At 47.3% G+C, this 23,255-nt stretch overlaps 1 protein-coding gene across 1 annotated transcript; it reads right to left on the reverse strand.

Moving 5' to 3' along the window:
- Positions 1-8,010: 8,010 nt before the first annotated feature.
- UPK1A (uroplakin 1A) lies at positions 8,011-17,403 on the reverse strand. Its single transcript, XM_004765092.3, has 7 exons — positions 16,151-17,403; positions 14,837-15,037; positions 12,155-12,229; positions 11,905-12,012; positions 10,104-10,283; positions 8,718-8,801; positions 8,011-8,635 (listed from the first exon to the last, which is right to left on the reverse strand). The coding sequence occupies exons 1-7, from the start codon at positions 16,280-16,282 to the stop codon at positions 8,591-8,593; spliced, it is 825 nt and encodes a 274-aa protein (XP_004765149.1). The 5' UTR covers positions 16,283-17,403; the 3' UTR covers positions 8,011-8,590.
- Between the last annotated feature and the right edge of the window lie 5,852 nt (positions 17,404-23,255).

A 23,255-nucleotide genomic window follows, 5' to 3' on the forward strand; every position in this document is an offset into this window, starting at 1 on the left:
TAGACACATGGCCCAATGAGAGCCATTAACCCAGCTACCTACACCCACTGCCAGCCAGCCATACATGTGAGGGGAACCACCCTAGACCAAACAGCCCCCAGTCACCCCACTAGCTGACTGCAACTGCAAGAGTCAGCCCAGGTGAGACCCACAGAACTGCCTGGCTGGGCTCAGCCCCAATGGTCCCAAAGAATCAGGAGCTAAAAAATAATTTTAAGTCATTGTGTTTGGGGTGGTTTAAAAAGCTAATTGGCATGGACCAGAGTAGTTTCTAGGAAACAGATATCACTGGCCTTGATTCTGGATCTTGAAAGTTGAAAAATTTCAGGGCACCTGGGTGGCTCAGTCAGTTAAGCATCTTTGGTTCAGGTCATGATCCCAGGGTCCTGGGGGAGTCTGCTTCTCTTTCTCCCTCTGCCCCTCCTGCTTGCTCTCTCTCTCTCAAATAAAATCTTTTTTAAAAAGTTGAAAAATTCCTTCATTTCCAAACTTGTTCAAATTTTGGAATGAATTTTTATGAGATGAACTTTAATGCCAGGGATCTTTCTGATCATTTTTTTTCTTTTTTCCCGCAGTAGGACTGAAAGCAGCTCTTCAAAAAACAAAAACAAAAAACAAAACAAAAAAACAACACTTGCTCTGTTTTGCATCTTTCTATTTCCATTTGCAGAGCATCAGAAAAGGCAGTCAAGGGAGAAATGATTCTATTTCATATTTTCAATACATCTCTTACTTGGGCTAAATGGTATGTTTCTCGCTGGGCTCAAGAAGGTGCTGGAGGTGGCCAGCTACAACGTGGAGAACAGTAACGGCCACCTGCTGGTCACAGTCCTGGGGAAACAGGAACAAAGCCCTGGGATCTGGGGAGAAGCCACTTGCAGTGTCCCTCCAGCGCCCCCTACTGACAAGGTCTAACCTTAGGCCAACTGATAAATTTTGAAATTAAGACACAATAAATGGATAACTGGCCCAGTGAGTGATGGGGTCCCCAAATGCTAATAAAAACGACAGCCATGATAATAGCTAACACTGAATTCTCAGTACTTTTTTTGTGTCATTTATCTCTGAATCATCAGGAGAAGGCTTATGGGGCGAGAGGATAGTGGTCCTTTCTGCTCCCAGGGTCTGTTCATCTTTCCCTAGGCTCAGAGCCTGAGTCTGCTCTGGGTAACCAACTTTTCCCTGCTGGCCAGATCCATTGGGCAGCGCTGAATCCATCTCTGCTCCAAGGCAGGCACGTGCTGCAGAGATGGGCAGTCTGAGCTCCCTCCAACCCCCACACATGGTGATGAGACAATGGACAATAGGAAATAATCCAGAAGAGGGACTTTGCCATTTAGGGAAACTCAGACCTAGACAGGATATAGATGTGGTGCTGAAATGGCTTGCCTCTCCTCCCTGTTCGTTTTTAAATCTTTTTACATTTTCTTTTCCTCCCTAGCACTTACATCCTCTGACATGTATATTTCCCTTCTTGGTGTTCTTGATCTCCTCTTTCAAAAGGTCAGCTTTTATAAGGGAGAGATTGAGGTCTGATTTGTTCCCTGCTGGGTCCCCAGATCTAGACCAGTGCCCGGTGCATGCCCATGTTAGGCAAGCAATAAATATTTGAATGTTTGAATGAGTCATTATGTTACTGGAAAGACATTCACAATCTTACCACCCAGAATGAGGGCAGATGCAACTTGTCTCATCAACATAGCTTCCTGGGCCCCCGGTCGGTGCCTGGGCCCCCTGGGCCCTGGGGCTTAAGGGATCAGTGACGTTGGCTGCATAAGACTGGTTCTCACCAGAGTAGCTCAGTCTGTTAAGCATCGGCAGCACCATCTCGGGCTCCCTGCTCCGTGGGGAGCCCACTTCTCCCATCTGCCCCTTCCTCCCCAACTCGTGCTCTCTCTCTTTCTCAAATAAAAATCTTTAAGAAAAAATTGGTTATCGCGAGATCTGGAAAATTTGGTTCTTGTAATTCTACAGTGCCTTGAACACCCAGGACTTTACATCACAATTCCGGAAGAATTAACGTAACAATGTAAGCTTTTCCATTTAAGAGAGGTTAGCCCACATTGAACTCTTGGTGTTCGAACCCTAACTCGGAATAAGCAAGGCCACACTGGGGAGTCAGCGACTTCAGCGGCCAGATTTCCCTGAAGACTATTCCTGCCTTCGGGTCCCCACCCTGCTGGGAAGCCTGTTCCCTGCTTTCTGCTCTGTCTCTGATGCAGGACTCTGAGCTCAGTTCTGAGGGGACAACTAAAAATCCATTTCTCTCCAATCTTTTAAACCATTTAGGTTAATACCAGTAAAAGACTTTTTGATAAATTCAGTGAGTTGGCCATTTGATACAACGGACATTTTGTGAGTTGGTTTCTAGTGAATTGCCCTGTGTCCTTTTTTTCCACTCCGGCCCTCAACTGTGTGTAATTTCTTTCTGCAATCCAAATTGGAAGACATTTTGAAATTGTGCCATCAGATACAAATTTTCAAATAATGACATTGGTCAGGTTGGTACTCTGAAAAAATCATGATGCAAGTGCAAGTGTACCTTTTTTTTTTAAGATTTTATTTATTTGACAGAGATCACAAGCAGGCAGAGAGGCAGGCAGATAGAGAAGGGGAAGCAGGCTCCCCGCTGAGCAGAGCCCGATGTGGGGATCAATCCCAGGACCCTGGGATCATGACCCGAGCCAAAGGCAGAGGCTTTAACCCACTGAGTCACCCAGGCGCGCAGTATAACTTATTTTTAAACTATTCATCAGTTGTCAAAGTGGATAATTCTTCCTGAATTACGGAAAATTACTCCTAAAATAAAGGACACTTCCCATGCATACAAAAACTGCTCTTTTTTCCTCCTTTTTAGAGTTCTACAAATACAGAAACGTTTAAAAGTTTTTAAATTTAAAAAGTTTTTTTGAATAAGGGCATGGCTAGAGGGAGAAGGAGAAGCAGGCTCCCCACTGAGCAGGGAACTCAACAGGGGTCTCAATCCCAGGACCCCAGGATCATAACTTGAGCCAAAGGCAGACACTTAACTGAGCCACCCAGGTGCGTTTTATTTTGGAAGAATTCTAGATTTGTGGAAAAGTTACAAAGACAGTACAGAGAATTCTTGTATACCCTTCTCCCAGTTTCTCCCCGTGTTAACATATTACATAGCCATGTACAAAAATCCAAACCAAGAAAATTAAAAGTGTCGGGCTGCAACCACTAACTAAACTCCAGACCTGGGAGTCTGTGTGGCTTAGTGGATTAAAGCCTCTGCTTTCAGCTCAGGTCATGATCTCAGGGTCCTGGGATTGGAGCCCCTCATCGGGCTCTCTGCTTGGAGGAAGCCTACTTCCTCCTCTTTCTCTGCCTGCCTCTCTGCCTACTTGTGATCTCTGTCAAATAAATAAAATCTTTAAAAAAAAAAAAAAACAACTCCAGACTTTATTTGGATGGTGCTAGTTTTTCCACTAATGTATTTTGTCTTCCAAGCTCCAATCTAGGATATAAGGTTGCATTTAGCATACATTCAGTTTTGCATGTTGCATTTTTCTCAACGAACAATATATCTTGGAGATGGTTTCATATTAACTAATGTAAATGTGTTTCCCTTTAAACCTGGTTGCATAGTGTTCCCTGGAGTGCAAATGAATTATATAACTCCTTCCCTTCTGACGTGATTTAGGCTGTTTCCCATGCATGGCTTTTTAGTTATTCGTGCACATAGGTCTTTGCACATACGTGTGAGCACATTTGCAGAATAGATTCCCAGAGGGAGAATCAGGAGGTCAAAGGGGTGAGATGTAATATTTTAGTGACTGAGCCAACCTGCCCCCTGTAAGGAGGGTAAACACCAGTGGATGTAATCAGAGGTGTGTTTCTGCTTGATTGCTAGTACAGTTCATTCTTTCCATTCTATACTCTCAGATGGTGAAAGAGAGATTGGCCCAGTAGGGCAGAAGAGGGAGATAAGCCCGGGCAAGTGGCAGGGAGACAGGCCATAAGGGCCCCTCGGTGCCAAGCAGAGGTGCTGGACGTCCTGAGGACACTGGGGAGCCATGGAGGGTCAGAGGCTAGATCAAGCCATGGACAGATGTGGTCATGTAGAGATGTAGTAGGAAGAGCCATTAAATGGCTCCCTCTCCCTTGGATGGTCCTGAGAGCCCCACCTGGCCCTCATCTCTCAGTTTCCCTCTCACCTACAGGGCGTCTGAGTAGTGGGGCCGGAGGAAACATACCTGTTCTGCTAGGCAAGGCCTGCCTAGACCAGGCCACGCTGCTGCCCGTCCGGCTGAGTGAGCCACATTCTGCAGGTGTGTGACCAGATGGAGCCAAGGAAGGCAGGGACAGATCTGGGACAGAGGAGGAAGCCGGGTTCGCTGCCCTCCCAGAGGCCAACCCCCATGCCCCAGCATTTGGCAGGCCTGGCCTGTTTTCACTTTTTTTTTTTTTTTTTTTTGGGTCAATACACCTCTCACATGCCATGGTGACATTTTTTTTTTAAGTTTTATTTATTTATTTATTTGACAGACAGAGATCACAAGTAGGCAGAGAGGCAGGCAGAGAGAACCTGCTGAGCAGAGAGCCCGATGTGGGGCTCGATCCCATGACCCTGGGATCATGACCTGAGCCGAAGGCAGAGGCTTTAACCCACTGAGCCATCCAGGCACCCCCCATGGTGACATTTTGATTAATATTTATTTATTGGTTTTGGAGGCCAGCAATAATCATCATAGAATATTTGGAAAATGCCAAAATGCCCAAGGAATGAAATAAAAATCCCCTGAACTTATCTCCCCTTCCTTCATAACCAATGGTAACTTTTGGGGGGCTTTGTTTCATAATTTTAATGCTAGCATGCACATATTTATATTTTTATCAGAAAAGCAATCATCGGCACACCTGGGTGGCTCAGTTGGTTAAATATCTGCCTTCAGCTTGGGTCATGATCTCAGGGTCCTGGGATCGAGCCCCACATCAGGCTCTCTGCTTGGTGGGGAGCCTGCTTCCCCTTCTCTCTCTGCTTGCCTCTCTGCCTACTTGTGATCTCTCTGTCAAATATATAAATAAGATCTTTTAAAAAAGAAGTAAATAAAATATTTTAAAAATAAAAAAACAAATAATGCAGTGTATCATGTCTACATGATGGTTTTAAAATTCTGGCTTACAAAGTAAACTGTTGTTTAGTATTTTAGAAACCACTTTTCTTGTTTTTGAAAAATAATAGATAATCTTTATACAAAGTTTTTCTTTTTTCTTTAAGTTTTTCAAACATAAAAATATGTATGAAGTCCTTTGTGGGGAATATATATACAAATAATTTAGAAATATATCTATTAATTAAATTATATAGTAATTAAATTATATGTTAATTAAGCTAAATCAATATATAATATATAAAACATGTATATATAAATACATTAAAATATTTTTTTTAATAAAAATGAGATCAGTTATGTATCGTGTTCTGCTCCTTGCCTTGTTTACTGAACAACCAATCAAGATGATCTATGATGCATCTATAGCCTGGAGTGCATTGCAATAATAAAAACAAAAACAAAACAAAAAAATAAGAAGGTGAATTCATAAATACTGACATGGAAAGTGACCATAACATATAGTTAAGTGAAAAAAGCGAGTTACAAAGCAATATTTTAAAGCATGATTCTATTAGGCAGTGAGTGCTTTTGTAAATATCTATAGATGTGTAGGGGCACCTGGGTGGCTCAGTGGTTTAGCCTCTGCCTTTGGCTCAGTCATGATCTCAGGGTCCTGGAATCGAGCCCCATGTCAGGCTCTCTGCTCAGCAGGGAGTTTGCTTCCCCCCTCCTCTCCATCTGCCTCTCTGCCTACTTGTGATCTCTCTCTCTGTCAAATAAATAAATAAAATCTTTAAAAAAATGTATCTATAGATGTGTCAATATAAATTTTGAAAAGCCAGAAAGGACATTCATGTGTTCATTGCAATTATTCTAGTGGGGGTGGGGGGTGGACCAGATTTGGGGAGGGGTGGTGATTTACTGGGGAGTGAAATATGGGACACTTCCATTTCTAAATTTTTATCTTCTTCAAATAGTAGGGTTATAAATGATTTGGGGGTTTTTTTAAAGTATTTTTTTCCATTCTTTTAAACATTAGGCTAAAGACATTGACCCATTTCTTTTTTTTTTTTTTTAAGATTTTATTTATTTATTTGGCAGGTAGAGATCACAAGTAGGCAGAGAGGCAGGCAGAGAGAGAGGAGGAGGAAGCAGTCTCCCTGCTGAGCAGAAAGCCTGATGCAGGGCTCGATCCCAGGACCCTGGGATCATGACCTGAGCCGAAGGCAGAGGCTTTAACCCATTGAGCCACCCAGGCGCCCCACTGACCCATTTCTTTAAAAAGACCAGCTCTGGGGCGCCTGGGTGGCTCAGTGGGTTAAGCCGCTGCCTTCGGCTCAGGTCATGATCTCAGGGTCCTGGGATCGAGTCCCGCATCGGGCTCCCTGCTCAGCAGGGAGCCTGCTTCCTCCTTCTCTCTGCCTGCCTCTCTGCCTACTTGTAATCTCTCTCTGTCAAATAAATAAATAAATCTTTAAAAAAAAAAAAAAAAAGACCAGCTCTGAAAATGTATCTACGAATAAAAGTACTGTATGTGGCTTATAAGTTTTTCTACTCTGCATCTCTTGAAGATTTCTCCATGGTAAAACATTAGTTTTTACTACTGTGTGGTATTCCAGACTACAGACATAGCCTAGCTAACCTAACCAGTCCCCTCCAGAGGTTCATTTAAGTCACTGTGATGAACACCCTTATATATACTTTCCAGTTACTTAGACCATTGTGACATCTTTTTGTATTGGCTCACATAACTCTATCTTCTTATTAAGCAACAGGGAATCCAGTCTAAGGATAGAACATGAACTGTACATTCCCTGCTGAGGGATGTTTCCAATTCTTCACCCTAACAAAAAGCCTCTTTGACCATTATATATATTATATTATATTATATATATAATATATATAATATATATATACTATTTATCCATTTGACAGACAGAGATCACAAGTAGGCAGAGAGTCAGGCAGAGAGAGAGAGGAGGAAGCAGGCCCCTGCTGCTCAGAGAGCCCAATGCAGGGCTTGATCCCAGGACCCTGAGACTATGACCTGAGCTGAAGGCAGAGGCTTTAACCCACTGAGCCACCCAGGCGCCCCTGACCATTATATATTTTTAAAAGTACATTTAAAGGGGCCCTTGGGTGACTCCGGCAGTTAAGCGCCGGCCTTGGCTCAGGTCATGATCCCAGGGCCCTGGGATCGAGTACTGTGTTGGGCTTTTCGCTCAGCTCCCCATTCATGCTTTCTCTCGCTATCTCTGTCTCTGTCTCTCTCTCAAAGAAATAAAATCTTTTAAAAAATAAACAGAAGTATATTTTTAAAAGCTGATATCTGAATTCAGGGTTTGCAGACCAGTGGAGAAAAGGAGGACTCTGGGAAACATCATTTGGAGGGGAAGGAAGCCCGGCCCTCTTGGCAGGACCTAACCACTATAAAATGGACAGAGGTTGGCCTGCTTGAGAGAGGACAACAGTGAGGATGAGATTCCTAGAGTGTTTGCTGCCATGCATCCATTAGAGAACTTGCTGGAAGCTACAGCCATTGGGAGGAGGCTATCTGCCACGTGTACTGGCCCAACAACCTTGCACTCTAATTTTCCTTTGATAAATCACCCCCACTTCCCAACACCATCCTTCACAGCAGTAGTAATTCAGGTACCCTCCCTCCCCCACCAAAGGATGGGCCTGGACTCTAAGTGAAATTGAATCCTTGACCTTGGCTCAAACTATTGGGAGAGAGGGGTCTCTTCCTGCTGTGTGGCTTAGTGTAAAGTTGTTAAGTCTGGTGTTGCCAAAGGAATCCTGCCTGAGAATGAAACAGGTTTCCTGGAAACTTTGAACTCCTGGATCTAGATATTCCGGAAGCCAGCAATGTTATCTCAGTTACACGAGCCAAGAAATTTCATGTTATGTTTCAGTCAGTGCCCACTGGGTTTCTGCAACTTCCATTGGAAGAGTTCTTGTTCATTTGCCTTTGCCCCCAAGGAAAACAAATTAATTCATTCAACCAGTATTTATTGAATATTGATGCCCCTCCCTCTGCTGGGTGATATTGAGGACAATAAAGTAACCATGACAGAGCTTGTCCCTCCCCTCATGGCAATCCCATCTACCAGAGTATAAACAATCACAAACTATTTAGCAAAAATGGCAACAACTGCCATGAAGGAGGAGCTACAGGAGAGGCATTGGTGATGGGGGTAGTGGGATCCAGGAAAGGTCCCCTGAGAACAGAACTTTAAATTGATGCTCAAAGATGGGCCAGGAATCAGCAAAGTGAAATGAGGTCCCTAAGGGTCCTAAGGGTCCCTGTACACATGTCCAAGGGTTTCAGGGCATCCCCAAGTCTCAGCAGGGCTCAGAAAGTTGGTAAAAGGTCTTTGGAGGGAGTGGAAGGGGGGGAAGGTTGAGAGAGGTCGGAAGGGGGAGGTGAGGCAGCCATCAAGCCCTCAGCCAGAGGAAACAGGAACGGGAGGAGGCTGCACGTGCACGTGATTTTCCCTTCTTGCTCCTCACAATGTGGTGTAGAAATACATGGCTATGAGCATCACAGGGAGCTGTACCAGGAGGCAGTCAGGTGAGGGACGCTCCAGCCCCACACCCACATCCCCCTCTTGCCCATAGGTTCCCGCCACTTACCGTCCACATCAGGATGGCAAAACCAAACCATGAAATCCCCCATGTGTAGCTGTCAATGGCATGGCCGATGTGCTCAAAGCAGCCCTGGGCAAGGGGAAAAACATGGGAGTTTGAGGAAATGCCCAGTAGGGCTAGCCCTGAGGGAGAGTCACTGTGTGCCTTTCCTTCTTCAAGCCTTGGTTTTCTCAGCCGTGCAATGGCGATTGTGGCAGTGTCTACCTCCCAGAATGGTTTTGGGGAGCCAGGGATGTGATGTTGAACCCAGGCCCCACACAAGTAGGTGTGTGGCCGTGGTTATGACAGTCTGAGGACAGGTTTGTACAGAGCTGGCTTGCCATGCTGCCCACAGGTGCCCAGGATTGAAATTTGCCTTCACTACGAGCAGTGCAGTTTTGATGCCTCCCCGTTTAGGAATGAGGTCAAGTGGGGCCTGAGACTCACAACAGAATCACCCTCAGGTAGACCCCTGCCTCGACTTGGAAGCAGCCGAGAACAAAGTTTCGGGGTGTTCGTCCTGGAGTCAGGCGGGACTGAGTTGGGGGCCAGCTCCATCATTTGTTAGCTGTTGGGGCCTGGGAATGATTCTGGCTCTCTGAGCCTTAGTTTTCCTATCTGGGAGGTGACAATCTTGACAGCACTGGCCTTGAAGGTGGCCGTGGAGCGTCCGTGAATGGACGCACGCGCACACTCTGCACAGAATTGGGCTTCAGAAATGGCTGTCTGGCTCCGAGGGTGGTGATGGTTGGCGCAGGCTCCCTTCTCCATGACACCTGATCTAAGTCGTATGGTTCCAGGGTCCCGAAGCAGCCAGAGGGACCGCTGGAACCATTTCTTCTCCTAGTCTAACCTCCTCTGGTTTCTCTCTCCGCCTTTGCACTCCCCTTGCCCTGCTTAAAGCCCCTAATTGGGGCCTGTCTGCCTGAAATCCAGTCCCAGCTCCATCCCTTAATAGCGAATGAACTCCGTTTCATCATCCTTAAAATGGGATCATTATAAACCCATACCTCACAGGCCGTGGTGGGAATTAACTAAGACAAAGACTTGAAGCCCTTAGAAGGATGCCAGGCACAATGCAAAGGCTCAATGAACGTTGGTTACTATGGTGGTGGTGCTGTTTCTGTGATTCCTGTTGCTCTCATTCCCAGGCAACCGGAAGAAAAGTTGCAGGTCCGGTTCGGGATCAGAGAGACCCTGTGCCTCCCACTGACTTGCAGAGGGAAGAGGGACAGATGGAGAGAGAGTTGAGAGAGCCAGAGAGAGGGGAGAGAATGAAAGAAGCCAGAGGGGGGAGGAGGAGAAGACTGTGGGAGGGGGGAAGAGATAGAAGGACCAGAGGGGGCCAGACCCATGCCGCACAGACAGGGGAGCTGCAGGGAGGGGACACACCTTGGTGAACAGGTAGTCCGTGTGGCCCAGGCGGCAGCCTTCTTCATTGAGGGGAATAAAGTTGCCAGTCCGCCGACAGCACAGTGGGGGCCAGGGGAACACCACCTCCGGGGTGGCCGCCCGGAAGGCTGATGTGAAGTTCACCCAGTCCATGGGACCGGATGTGCCACAGCACTCTTGCTGGAGAGAAAGGCAGGGGGTCAGGCAGGCTCTGGCTCCGAGAGGACAGCCACTCGCCTAAGGTCACAGAGTGAGGAAGGTCCCGACTTCCCATGTCCTGGGCCTTGAGGTGGGGGGTGGGCAGCGTCTGTGCTTGTGAACAAGGAGCAAGAGATATTTATCCCGGCACCACGGGGCTGGTGGGGGGTTTGAGTCAAACCCACACTCATGAGTCATTTTAAAATTCTTTTGAATTAGCTGTCAAAAAAATTTGAGGTAAGTGACACCCAAAGAAGGATCTCTGGTTTCTTCTAGCATCTGTGTTTAGTTGGTGGTCCTGAATGATGAAAACATAGGCGCCTTCACATATGAGTTCCAATCCTAGCTAGAGGTATGACTTGAACCAAATTGGGACCTCAATTTCCATTGGGTCCTCAGTATTCTTCTCTTGTGCCGTATCATGTTGGGTTTAATTAAGAATGTGGCTTCTGGGGGCGCCTGGGTGGTGTAGTCAGTTGAACATCTGACTCTTGGTTTCGGCCTGGGTCGTGATGGGTTGTGATCTTGGGGTTGTGGGGTCGGGCCCTGCGTCAAGCTCTGCACCTGGCACAGAGTCCACTTGAGACTCTCTCTCCCATCCCCTCTGCCCTTCCCCACCCCACAAATGTGCATGATCTCTCACTCAAATAAATATGTGAATGTTAAAAAAAGGGGGGGGGGAACCCCTGGGTGGCTCAGTGGGTTAAAGCCTCTGCCTTTGGCTCAGGTCATGATCCCAGGACCCTAGGATCGAGTCCCACTCAGGCTTTCTGCTCAGCAGGGAGCCTGCTTCCTCCTCTCTCTGCCTGCCTCTCTGTGATCTCTGTCTGTCAAATAAATAAATAAAATCTTTTTTTTTTGAAAGTTTTTTTTTTTGAAGAGTTTATTTATTTATTTGACAGACAGAGATCACAAGTAGGCAGAGAGGCAGGTAGAGAGAGAGGAGGAAGCAGGCTCCCCGCTGAGCAGAGAGCCTGATGCGAGGCTCGATCCCAGGACCCTGGGATCATGACCTGAGCCGAAGGCAGAGGTTTAACCCACTGAGCCACCCAGGCGCCCTAAATAAATAAAATCTTAAAAAAAAAAAAAAAAAGAATGTGATTTCTGGAAGCTGGTGGCCTGGGTTTGAATTCTTCTGGTTCTATGACCTACCAGCTGTGTGACCTTGTGTAAGCCACTCAACCTCTTACCTTGATTTCTTCATGGCTGGAAAGCTGATCTCCCTTATGGTGGTTGTGAGAATTAAATAAGCTTTAAAAGTGCTTCTAACAGTACTCAAAAAAAAGTTAGTGCTCATTAAATGTTCATTATTATGATTATCCTCCTTATTAAGAAGGTATCTATAACGGTAGGGGCTCTGGATCAAGACTGGCAGACTCTGATCCCGGCTTACCAACCATGTGACAGCAGGTGACATTCCCTTTTCTGGGCCTGTCTAGTCACCTGGAAAATGGCCATGACCAACCCTGTTCTCCAGAAGAACCACAGAAGTGGGTATCATCTACCAGTGGGCATAAGGGGAGGCGCCTATCTACCTCTGTGGTCAGAGCCCCATTCCTCCAGCCCTTCCTACCCCCTCACCCCTTTGCTCTCCCTCGTCTACCTCAATCATGACACGGTCCCAGAGACGAGTCAGTTCCTGGCCCTGGTCGGTGTCTGCACTGTAGAAGGTCAGCATCTGCTTGGTAATCAGGGATGGGTTGGATACCATCTGTGGAGGTCCAGGAAGAACAGGGTCCAGTGGGGCTAGGTGGGGAGTGAGGTCAACCACCACTCCACCCGCAGACCCAGACCCGGATCCTTGCCACTCTTGCCCCAAGTCACACCCCTCCCCTGGCCTCTGCCCAGCTCACATAGTCGCGGTGAGTGTAGGACGTGATGCAGGAGGCGCACTCGAAGATGTAGACAATGAGCATGAGCACCAGGTACTGGGGAGAGATGGAGGGAGAGACAGAGGCACCACCCAGTCAGGCAGGGCAAAGCCTGCCAAGTCACACCCCCTCAAGGGATTTTCTTTTATTTTTAAATTTTATTCATTTATTTTGACAGAGAGGGATCACAAGTAGGCAGAGAGACAGGCAGAGAGAGAAGGGAAAGCAGGCTCCCTGATGAGCAGAGAGCCTGATGCAGGGCTCCATCCCAGGACCCTGAGACTATGACCTGAGCTGAAGGCAGAGGCTTCAACCCACTGAGGCACCCAGCCGCGCACCGCCCCCCCCCCCGCCCCCGAGGGATTTTAAAAAGAAGTTCAGGACAATGTGACCAGTAGCATCTAGGTGGTGGGTGTACAAGCATTCCCTAGTCAAGTCTTTCACCTTTCTTGTATGTTTGGATTTTTTAATAATAAAATGTTAGGAAAAAAATTAAATCAGGGGCGCCTGGGTGGCTTGGTGGGTTAAGCCTCTGGGTTTGTTGGCTCAGGTCATGATCTCAGGGTCCTGGGATCAAGCCCCACATTGGGCTCTCTGCTCAAGGGGAGCCTGCTCCCCCCAGAGAGGCCTGCCTCTCTGCCTACTTGTGATCTCTCTCTGTCAAGTAAATGAATAAAATCTTTAAAAAAATGATATCAACAAAAATATGTAAAGTATTGCCTGAAATTAACTATCAGTCTGGGCACAGTAAAATAAATGTCTACTACAGGAAAAACAAAACAAAACAGACATTCTTGAGACAACCAGAGGCATTTGAACGGAGACTAGATATTGAATTTGTAGGGCATACTCGTGGCACGTTTGTTGTGCATAAAAAGAAAAAAAAGCACTTTCCTCACCCCTCACCTTCTCCCTTAAAGCAACAGGGGGTGGAACGTGGATACGCCAACACCTTTGCCAAGAGATGAGCGGCACAACATGCCTGACTGCTCTCAGCAACGTCCTTAGCGCTCAGAGAAACGTGCACTCAAGTACTTACAGGTAAATGACCTGGTGTCTGGAATGCACTTCAGAACACACCAGGAAGAAGGATGTGGGCAGGTAGAGGGTGAAGCCGAGGGAACCCGGCTGGCCAGGCTGTGGTCAATATTGTTGAAACTAGGTGATGGGTATGTGGGGTTCATGCCATTCACTGCACGCAAGGTTTGAAATTTCCCATAATAATTAAAAAAAAAAATTCGTGTCTTAGTTAATGACAAACTAATAAGGGAGTAAGACACAGACGCAAACTTTTTTTTTTTTTTTTAACCAGTTGGCTGAGCTTTTAGGGCTTCAGTTAAATTGTTATGTCAGAGAATTACATGCAGGAAAGAAAGCAAAAGAGAAGGAAAAGAGCCTTTCCAGAGCCCCATCTTACTCACAAGAAAGCCAAAGTCTTTACCAAGACTGGCAAGACTCAACTTAGTGGCCCACTTCCCTTTTCTCACCCTCATTCTCCATGCCCATCGCCCATAGTACCTCCCTTCTCTGGACCCTTACTGCCTCTCCCGCACCCCACCCCCTCTTGGTTCCAGCCACACTGGACTCCTGGCCCCCTCTTGCTGTTTCCTCCCACAGAAATGCACACCCCCTCACCTCACTGAGGCCTCCCCTCCTAATCCCCAGCTCCAGACCTTCCTTCCATCCTTACTGTCCACTGTGCCCCCATTGGGGGCACCCTCCCCTTAGGGCTTTCCTATTTTCTCTCTAGATAGCCAAAGTGCCCAGCGCAGGACTGGGCCCACGGTTCTGGCTCCATCCATATTTGTTGATGGAATAACCCGCTGCTCTCAGGAATCTAAGAGGCCCTCGGCTGTGGAGGCAGCACAATGTTGTCTCTAAGTCAGGGGGGCTGGGATCGAAGCTCCTGCCTTCCCTATCACCCTGGGCTGTTGGCCTCTTTGAGCCCCCGTTTTCCTGTCTGGTAAACGGGCAGAGAAGCACTAACTCCAGACGGGGGCTGGAGACACTGAGGGAGCTCGTTTTCTAAACGGCTTCGCCTAGTGCCAGGCACAGGAGTGGTCCTTGGGAAGCCTGGGTTCTTGTGGTGGCGGTTATCACTGGCGGAAATTAAGAACAAGGCTCAAGCTGAACTGCTCAGGTTTCAATCCTGGCTCTGTCACCCACCTGCTGTGCAACCTCGGATGAGTGACTTCACTTCTCTGAGCCTCCGTTTCAACTCTTGTCAAATGTGCTCACCGTAATGATGGGATCTCCTGGTGGGTTGTAAGGAGTAAATGCACCCATCTATGCAAAGCATTTAGAACATAATAAGTGCTCCCGAAGTGGCAACCGTGCTATTGTTGTTGTTGTTTTGACAGAGCTCATGTGCACAGACCAACTGGGGACCAACTAGTTGAGATTTCGCATCTCCGTCCTGCCACTCAAGAGCCGTCCTCCTGGGCAGAGCTCCCTTCCCTTCCTCTCTGTGCCCCAGTTTTCTCTGGAGATTGAGGGTAACGGCTGAACCTGTGTTACAGGGTTATGGGAAGATTAAATAGAATGATTGCCACGAGGCCCAAGTGTGGTGCATACTGAATACACACTCGGGGCTCAGTGGCCATGGTTACAGTGACTCTGTGCCTGCCCGGCCCCATGCCATCCCGCCCCCCCCGGGGGCCTCACCGTGAGGATCATGGACCGGCGGCGGCAGAGCACTGCACCCACCCCAAAGCTGGCCACCACGAAGAAGGAGAAGCCGCAGAAGATGGCGATCCAGGCGCCGGCGAAGACATCATCCTTGCCTGAGACGCCCATCAGTGGGTACACACGGTACTGGTCAGCTGTCACCCACACCGTCTCGGCAAACAGGGCCAGGCCCGACAGCTGGACAGGGCAGCAGGTTAGAGAGGGCACAGCAGGTGGGCCCACAGGACTGTCTCTGAGCAGGTTCCCCTTCTGAGCCTCCGCTGCCCTCGGCAAGGTGGGCACATGCGAATGGCAAGGATGTCACCTTCCATGACTAGGGATGGGCTGGACAGAGGCCAGAAGGGAAGGGCTGCCCGACTGGATCCCTGCTCCTCCTCCCCCCAGCCACCCCCACCCCCTCCATCGCCCGAGCTGTCGTCGGATGCTTCAAGGATGCCGGGGGATGCCACACGTGAAGCCTAGAGTGCATGACAGGAACAGAGGAGATGCTCCGTCCCCCTGGCCTCCCTCAAACAGTGTTGTTAACCTGCCCAGGCCCAGAGCAACTACAAGTGCATCAACCCTTTGACCCAGCAATGCTGCCTGCAGAAATTAGTCCTGTCTGTGCAGGAAAATCCTAAACCCGCGGTTATTCTTTGCATCCTCATGTCACAGGCACTGGCGTGCACACAGGGAGTGCTCTGCTGGGTGGAAGAGGGCAGGGCGGCTCTCTGAGGACTCTCGTGGAGTGGCCTATGGACTATGTGAGCAGGAAAAACGGGGAAGCACAGAACAAGATATAGGATGAACTACCGCTTGGACAAAAAGGGAAGAAAATAGCTATATATGCTATTTGTTTGTATGCGCTTAAAGAAATGTTGGAGAAACTAAAAATCTAGTACCTATAGGGATGAGAGATGGGAGCAAGGAGAGGGGAAGGCTTCTCAGAGGATACCTTCGACCCCAATCAAGCTAATACTCACAGAGCGCATGGTGTGAGTGCGCTCCGCGTTAGTCCTAGTAACAGCTGTTCCTTGTTACCGCTGCAGGGCACTACTGCTGCTGTGGCTGACACAGACAGTAGCCGCACATGCCAGACTCTGGTCTGAGCTCAAGAATCCAGTAACTCATCCTCTCGGCATTCCTATTTTCAGAGAAGTAGAGTGGCTTGCTCCCGCTGGAGAGCTGGGATTCAAATCCAGGTTGCTCTGACTCAAGAGCCAAGAGCCAGCGGCATTGGCCATGGCAAGCCTAGGCTGTCCCCTCCTCTCCACCCACCCACTGGGCTCCCGGCACTGGGGGAGGTCTCACCAGAATAATGATGTTGCCCACCACCAGCAGGCCCACCACGGCCGGAGACCCCTTCTCTGCCTCTGTTGCCGCGGATGCCATAGTCTTCCTGGGACACATGAGCCCGAATAAGGCCAGGCAGAGGCCGGGCATGGAGGGCAGCCCCAGCTGGAGCCACCGCCCTCCCTCCACACCCCAGCTGCCAGGGGATGCTCCCGGCTCTCTGCTAGGCTCAGAATCCTCCCACAAACCCTGATGGTGTGCCACCTTAGAGAAGAGGGAACCAAGGCTCAGGCAGGGCAGTCACTGGCCAGAGCTCAGCGTTGGGCTCCCTGCACCTCCGAGCTTCCCAGTTCCCCCCTGCTCATCCAGACCCCCAGAGCCCCCTCCTCACCTCTTTCCAAAGCCTCTGTGGCTAGCTCCTCCCACAGTGGCTCCCTATATATGCCCAGGCCCCTCCTTGGGCCAGTCTCCAGGAAGGCAGAAGGTGTCTGGAGGGGACAAGAGGTCAAGCAGGCCGACCAGCATAGAAGAACAGTTTTATGAGCACCCCCGCCCCCCGCAACCCAAGTGATTTATAGACCTGAAATTCAAGATTGGGCTAAGGTCTGGCTGCATAGCAGGGTGAGGTGCCCAAGGCTTCCTGCTCCCGGGCTGCTGTGGTGGGGGTGGGTGAGGGGAGTTCCAGATGAGTGAATAGGGCAGGGTGGGGGAGGGGAGAAGAGAGTATGCTAGAAACTGAGAGAGGGCACACAGAATAGGCTTGGTGGAAGAAAAGTACACTCACCCCCACCCACACAAACAAAGCAGGGTCACAGTGAGGAGCCACAGGCAGAAATGTCTTCAGGCTACAGAATCAAGGAGACCAAGGTTGAAATCCCAGTTCTGCCTGGGATTGAGTAACTTGGGTATGTGTGTTTGTCCATCAGCAGAATGGGTATGATCGGATGACTCGCTCCAGCAGCAGTGGGAACTGAGCACAGGGATGTCTGCAAAGGATGTCCTCTGGCCTGGTGTACAGCAAGAGGCTAGGCTGCATCAGCAATGCTCCTGAGGGGCCCACTTTCCCTCCGATGGTTCCCCCTAGCATCACAAGGCTGGTTCCTCAGGTGAAAATGGCTTGGGGCACCCAGTCCTTTCCCAGAACTTCTCAAGAACCAAGGCACTGACTGTTTTCTTTCTGAGCTGTAGCTCCCTCAGTGCATGTGAAATGGACAAACAAATGGAACTTAAAATTGCGGTGTTAAGACAATGGCTTGATAAAAAAACGCATGAGATGTGTTCTGATTAAAATTAAAATGAGTAATTTGGTTTTTAGTCAATCCGCTTTACATTTAAAATAGTCTTTCTCTCTTGATTTACATTTATAGTAAGGATTAATAAGAAAATTTAAATAATAACATATATGATCTGTCAAGTACATTTTATGAGGTTTAGCTAAAATAACTTGGTAATAATAGGGCCATGCTAACAATATGAAATATTTTTATTTTCAAATAGTTGGTAACTGTTAATAGTTGGACGTTATAAAATGACTCAGTCTTTTGGCTAAGATCAAGTGTAAACTGTCTGGTAGAAGGAAAAAGTTATCAATGGGGCATTACTATCATCAGTCATAAAAGGGATCGATTTTGTTCTAATGTGATGTCAAAGCCTTCTTTAGCTTTTTTTAGTTAGTTAGTTTGTTTGTTTTTAGAGATTTTACTTATTTATTGAGAGAGACACAGAGAGAGGGGTGGGGGAGAAGCAGACTCCCTGCTGAGTAGAGAGCCCCATGTGGGACTCGATTCCAGGACTCTGAGATCATGACCTGAGCTGAAGGCAGACACTTAACCAACTGAGTCACCCAGGCACCCCTGTTCTAGTTCGATGTCAGACTTGAAATTTCACAATTCCTGGGGCACCTGGGTGGCTCAGTGGGTTAAAGCCTCTGCCTTCGGCTCGGGTCATGATCCCAGGGTCCTGGGATTGAGCCCCACATCGGGCTCTCTGCTTGGCAGGGAGCCTGCTTCTCTTCTCTCTCTGTCTGCCTCTCCGCCTACTTGTGATCTCTGTCTGTCAAATAAATAAATAAGTAAAATAAAATAAAAAAAGAAATTTCACAATTCCTCCTCCTTATATAAGCCAGTCTTCAAACAATACATTTTGGAGTGCTAATTACCTCCTTTAAAAAAAAATCACAAGGCTGGGATGCCTGGGTGGCTCAGTCAGTTAGGCATCCAACTCTTAATTTTGGCTCAGGTCATGATCTTGGGGTTGTGGGATTGAGGCTCCCCACCCCACTTGCATGCTCTCTCTCTAAAGAAAAAAAAAATCACAATGCCAAGATCTCCTAAAGAGGACGTATGCCTCTCCTATGACTATCCTATGATCCAGCCATTTGTCCCTGGGAATCCCTCCATTTCTATCAAATGCTCTGAATGTATTCATATTGGTCCCAAGCTGGAAGCCACCCAAATGCTCCTTCCCAGTAGAGTGGGTAAGTACATCACAGTATAGGCATACAAGGGATACAATTCAGCAATAAAAGGCAACAAACTACTGGTACCTGCAACTACAGGGATGAATTTCAAAAGCATTACAGTAAATGAAAAAAGCCTGGGCTCATAAGACTGTTACTGTAGGATTCTAGATATGAAGTTCGAAAACAGGCAAAACCAATCTAGGGGGATAAACGTCGGGGGAGTGGTTACCCGTGGGGGCATTGTGACTAGAAGGGACAGGGAGGGGATTTCTCTTTCTGGGTTTGGACACTGGTTACACATGGGGTGCTCAGATTTTGAAAATCTGTTCAGGCGTACGGTCTCGGATAAGTGCACTTTTCTGTGTATATGTATATATTCTTAATTGCAAAGTGTTCTTGAGGGTAAATAAAACCTTTTCAAAGAAACACATTTGATGTATCAAAGGGGTGTTTTCCAAAGGGGGGCACAAGAGATGATTTTAGGCTGTCTATGGGCTTGAAAGGAAATGGTATGAACCCATGTAACTAACATCTGATGGAAAAATGATCTAGTTCTAATCCTGATGGTGCCATCGCGAAAGGCTCAGTAGTTTGATGCCATGTCCTAAACACCTGTCACCTTGCTTAGAGCAGGTTCCAACAGGCCTCAGTGTCTGAGTAGAATTGAATAATATATATTTTCATTATATTTATTTATTTTTTTAAAAGTCTGATTCATTTATTATATTTTATTTTTCTTTAAGATTTTATTTATTTATTTGACAGGCAGAGATCACAAGTAGGCAGAGAGGCAGGTAGGCAGAGAGAGGAGGAAGCAGGCTCCTGGCTGAGCAGAGAGCCCGATGAGGGGCTCAATCCCAGGTCCCTGAGATCATGACCTGAGCCGAAGGCAGAGGCTTTAACCCGCTGAGCCACCCAGGCACCCCTCATTGTATTTATTTTTAAGACATTTTCTTTCCCAGGGTCAGTGTTGTAATCTAAAAATATTGATATATTTCAAATATACAAGACAATGTAGAAAATACCTGTAACAAATACGGACATCCTCCCTACCAGCTTTGTCAAATGTATGTATTTTTCTATACTTATTGAAGATTGTTGTTGTTTTAAGTGGCATACATGGCAGATGGCCTTTGAAGCCACCTGATCTCACCCAAGATACCTTCATTACTACATTTGAGGCTCATCACCCTCCACAACCCTTGCACCGTCTTCTTTTTCAGATCCCAGATGTCATGGGTTAATTCCATACCCTCAGCTCATTATTTCCCACAAGATAGTTCTGTTTTTAAGATTTTATTTGACAGAGAGAAATGGAACACAAGCAGGAAGAGAGGAAGAGGGAGAAGCAGACTTAAGGCTGAGCAGGGAGCCCCATGAGGGGCTGGATCCCAGGACCTTGGGATCATGACCTGAGCTGAAAGGAGACACCTAACCATTGTGCCACCCAGGCACCCCAAGATATCTCCTTTTAAATTTAATTCATTCCCTTGTATCCCCATATCCCAGTTGCTTTCAGTGCCCTCTACTGGCAAATACTCTAATTAGTCCGCATGTATCTTTTTAGTTGGGTGTGCTCTTGTAAAATGGATACCATTGTTTTCAATTTTTTCTTTTGGTTATTTTTTTTGTTGTTAGGATTTATTTATTTATTCTTGGGGCTGGGGAGGGACAGGATCTCAAGCAGACATGGGGCTTGATATCATGACCCTGATTATCAGGACCTGAGAGGAAACCAAGAGTGGGACAGGTTTACCAGTTTACCGACTGCGCAACCCAGGTGCCCCACCTGCGGGTTTTCTGATTTACATACTGTTTGTGCTTTTCTCACTTGGCACAGATTTTCGGGTCCACCCACTACTCTGGACACACTGAGTCTGCAGCTTCTCATGGTTGCATGGGGCACCTCTCATACACCCCCTCCCCCTCCAGTTTATGGTTTCCTCCCTGGTGAGGACACTTAGGCTCCTTCTGACCCCCCCCCCCCACTGTAAATAGTGCTGCTCTGAGCACCCACATGGGGGACCCTCACATACTTCCGGATCTCTTTCCAGGGAGAATTGCTGGGTCATGAATGTGTATGGACCAGGTTGCTTTCCACACTCCGACTGAGAGCTCCTGTACCCTTCCTTCACCACTCGTGCTTGACATTACCCAGCTTTCTCATTTTTGCCAGAGTAATTCCATGGAAAGTGATACCTACCATGATTTCAATTCTCAATTCTCTTATTACTAATGATTTTGAGCATCTTTGCAAATGTCTGTGAGCCTTTTGGGTTCCCACTGTCATGCATGCTTTCATATTTTTAATATATACACATATATTCATTAATACATAGAATAGCTCTCGATTTTCAGGTAAATTCTATATAAAGTGTATCTCAGATATCCTCATGCAATTGATTTTCACCTCAACATTATGTTTTTGAAATTTATTCATCACATATTGTGGCTCTAGTTCATCCATTTTTTTTAAAAAGATTTATTTATTTGACAGAAATCACAAGTAGGCAGAGAGGCAGGCAGAGAGAGAGAGGAGGGAGCAGGCTCCCTGCCGAGCAGAGCCTGATGCGGGGCTCCATCGCAGGACTCTGAGATCATGACCTAAGTTGAAGGCAGAGGCTTACCCCACTGAGCCACCCAGGTGCCCTCTAGTTCATCCATTTTTTATAAGAATACTTCATAGGTTGCTTCCTTTCCAAATTCATTTTGGCAAAGACGCTATGGAATAGTGGCGGCACAGAGGTCCACAGGCCTAGCAACAGTCTGAAGCTTGAAGCTGGGCGCTAAGGGAATGAGCAAATTTAAGTCTCAGGTGCTCCTTGGCTCAGCTGAGCAGTGGAGGGCCTCAAAGTCATGGGTGGGCATGGGAGATCTTCCAAGAAAAGGGGACTTTGGAGTTGGATGGGGCCAGTGTTAAGTGTGGGATGAGGAGGAGAGAGGAAAGAGAGAAGGTGTGGGGAGACTAGGATGTGGCATGAGGCGAAGCAAGAGGAAGGCACTTTGGTGGAGTAGTCAAAGGAGCTTTTCAGTTTTTTCTCAAATTCATTGAGCACCAAGTACGTGATCAGGCCAGAACTAAGCCTCAAGGACAGGGTGCAGCTGATGAGTTTCCCAGGCCCTGCCCTGTGTGGGGCCGAGCTGAGAAAACAGCAGTGATCAGGACAGTTCAGTTCCCATCCTCACAGGCAGAAAGACATTCAGCAGAGAATGACAGCCCAGCATGCTCAGGGAGATGCTGAAGGGACCCAGGCACTGAGAGTGGAAGCACAGCCAGGGCCACAGCGGGGAAAACAAAAGGGAGATGTGTGAGCCCCAGGGAAGCACCTGACCCAGCCTGGGGTGTAGGAAGGAAAGGGTGTTGGAGAAGGAGACTGAAGCCATCTGGTAAAAGGGAGTAAAGAACATTCCTAACAGAAGAACACAGTATATACATACAATGGAGTATGATTCAGCCTTAGAAAAAGAGATCTTGTAATACATGACAACACGGAGGAAACTTGCAGACCCGATGCTAAATGAAATCAGCCAGTCTCACAAGGACAAAGAGTACACAATTCCACTTACATGAGGTATAATCTGTAACAGTGAAACCCATTAGCGCAGAGAGCAGTATGGTGGCTGCCAGTGCGGGGGGAGTGAAGAGGAAATGGGGAATTGATGATCTGATCTGCTGATATGATCGCCAGGTACAAAGGTTCAGTTACGCAAGATGCAGAGTTTCTAGAGGGTGAACCATTGTATCTACAGTTAACAATACTGTATTATAGGCTAAAAATCTAAGAGAGGAGTTCCCGTTAGGGGTTCTCACCATGGTAATAGCAGTAGGAAAAGACATTTAGAAGGAATATTTCCTCATTATGTCCACACTCTAGAAAGGAGACCAACGTGCTGAGAGTAGCTAATCTTTCAAGAGCATTTCCAACACATCCGGCATTGTTCTGAAGACCCCACATATAGCATTGGGCACTAGTCTCCGCACCTAACATGTAGCATCTCATTTAATCTGTACAATGGCCCTATGTAGGTGTCATTAATTTCATTTTATAGATGAGGAAACTGAGACAGAGAGGTCAAGCAACTTGCTGAGTCTCACAGCTGATAACTGGTAGAGTCTGAATTTGAACCCAGGCGGTCTGGCTCCAGTCTCTGTCCCCTTAACCACTACATTGCTTCTCTGTGTATATACTGAATTGCTGGAGTATTTTCCTTTTGTTTTGGGGTTTTTTGTTTTGTTTTTAATCAGAAGGATATATTCATGCATTAATTGTACAATCTGGAAAAGCTTAAGATATGAGATTGACAAGGCATGATCTTTAATACTATTAGTAATGGAGAAAAGCAAGTTCAGAACATCAGGAATAGCAGGCTACGATGGTGGACGGGCAGGTAGGAGAGAAGGTCTCCTTGCAAATGGATAAACTATTTTCAGAAGGAGATGCAGGAAACCAGTAACGGCAGCCCCTTCTCATGGCTAGAAGAGCTGAGGAAGAAACACATTATTCCTGCATAGTTTCTGCACCTTTGAAAAGGCTGAGAGTGATGTATCCAATGGTGAAACAGTTCTTCTACCCTTTCTCCCAAAGAATGATTTTGAAAACTGCCCATGGACAAGAGCAGCTCTGTGGGAACCCAGGGAGTCCAGCAGAGAAGTTCCCTCAC

Source organism: Mustela putorius, unplaced genomic scaffold (assembly GCF_011764305.1).
Source record: "Mustela putorius furo isolate JIRA1106 unplaced genomic scaffold, ASM1176430v1.1 tig00000174_pilon_pilon_pilon, whole genome shotgun sequence".
NCBI classification, from domain to species: domain Eukaryota; kingdom Metazoa; phylum Chordata; class Mammalia; order Carnivora; family Mustelidae; genus Mustela; species Mustela putorius.

Coding starts and splice junctions, on each gene's coding strand:
- UPK1A (XM_004765092.3), bottom strand. CDS start 16,282: ATGCCCGGCCTCTGCCTGGCCTTATTCGGGCTCATGTGTCCCAGGAAG. Junction 15,038..16,150: donor TGGGCAACATCATTATTCTG/GTGAGACCTCCC, acceptor TGCCCTGTCCAG/CTGTCGGGCCTGGCCCTGTT. Junction 12,230..14,836: donor GCCGGTCCATGATCCTCACG/GTGAGGCCCCCG, acceptor ATCTCTCCCCAG/TACCTGGTGCTCATGCTCAT.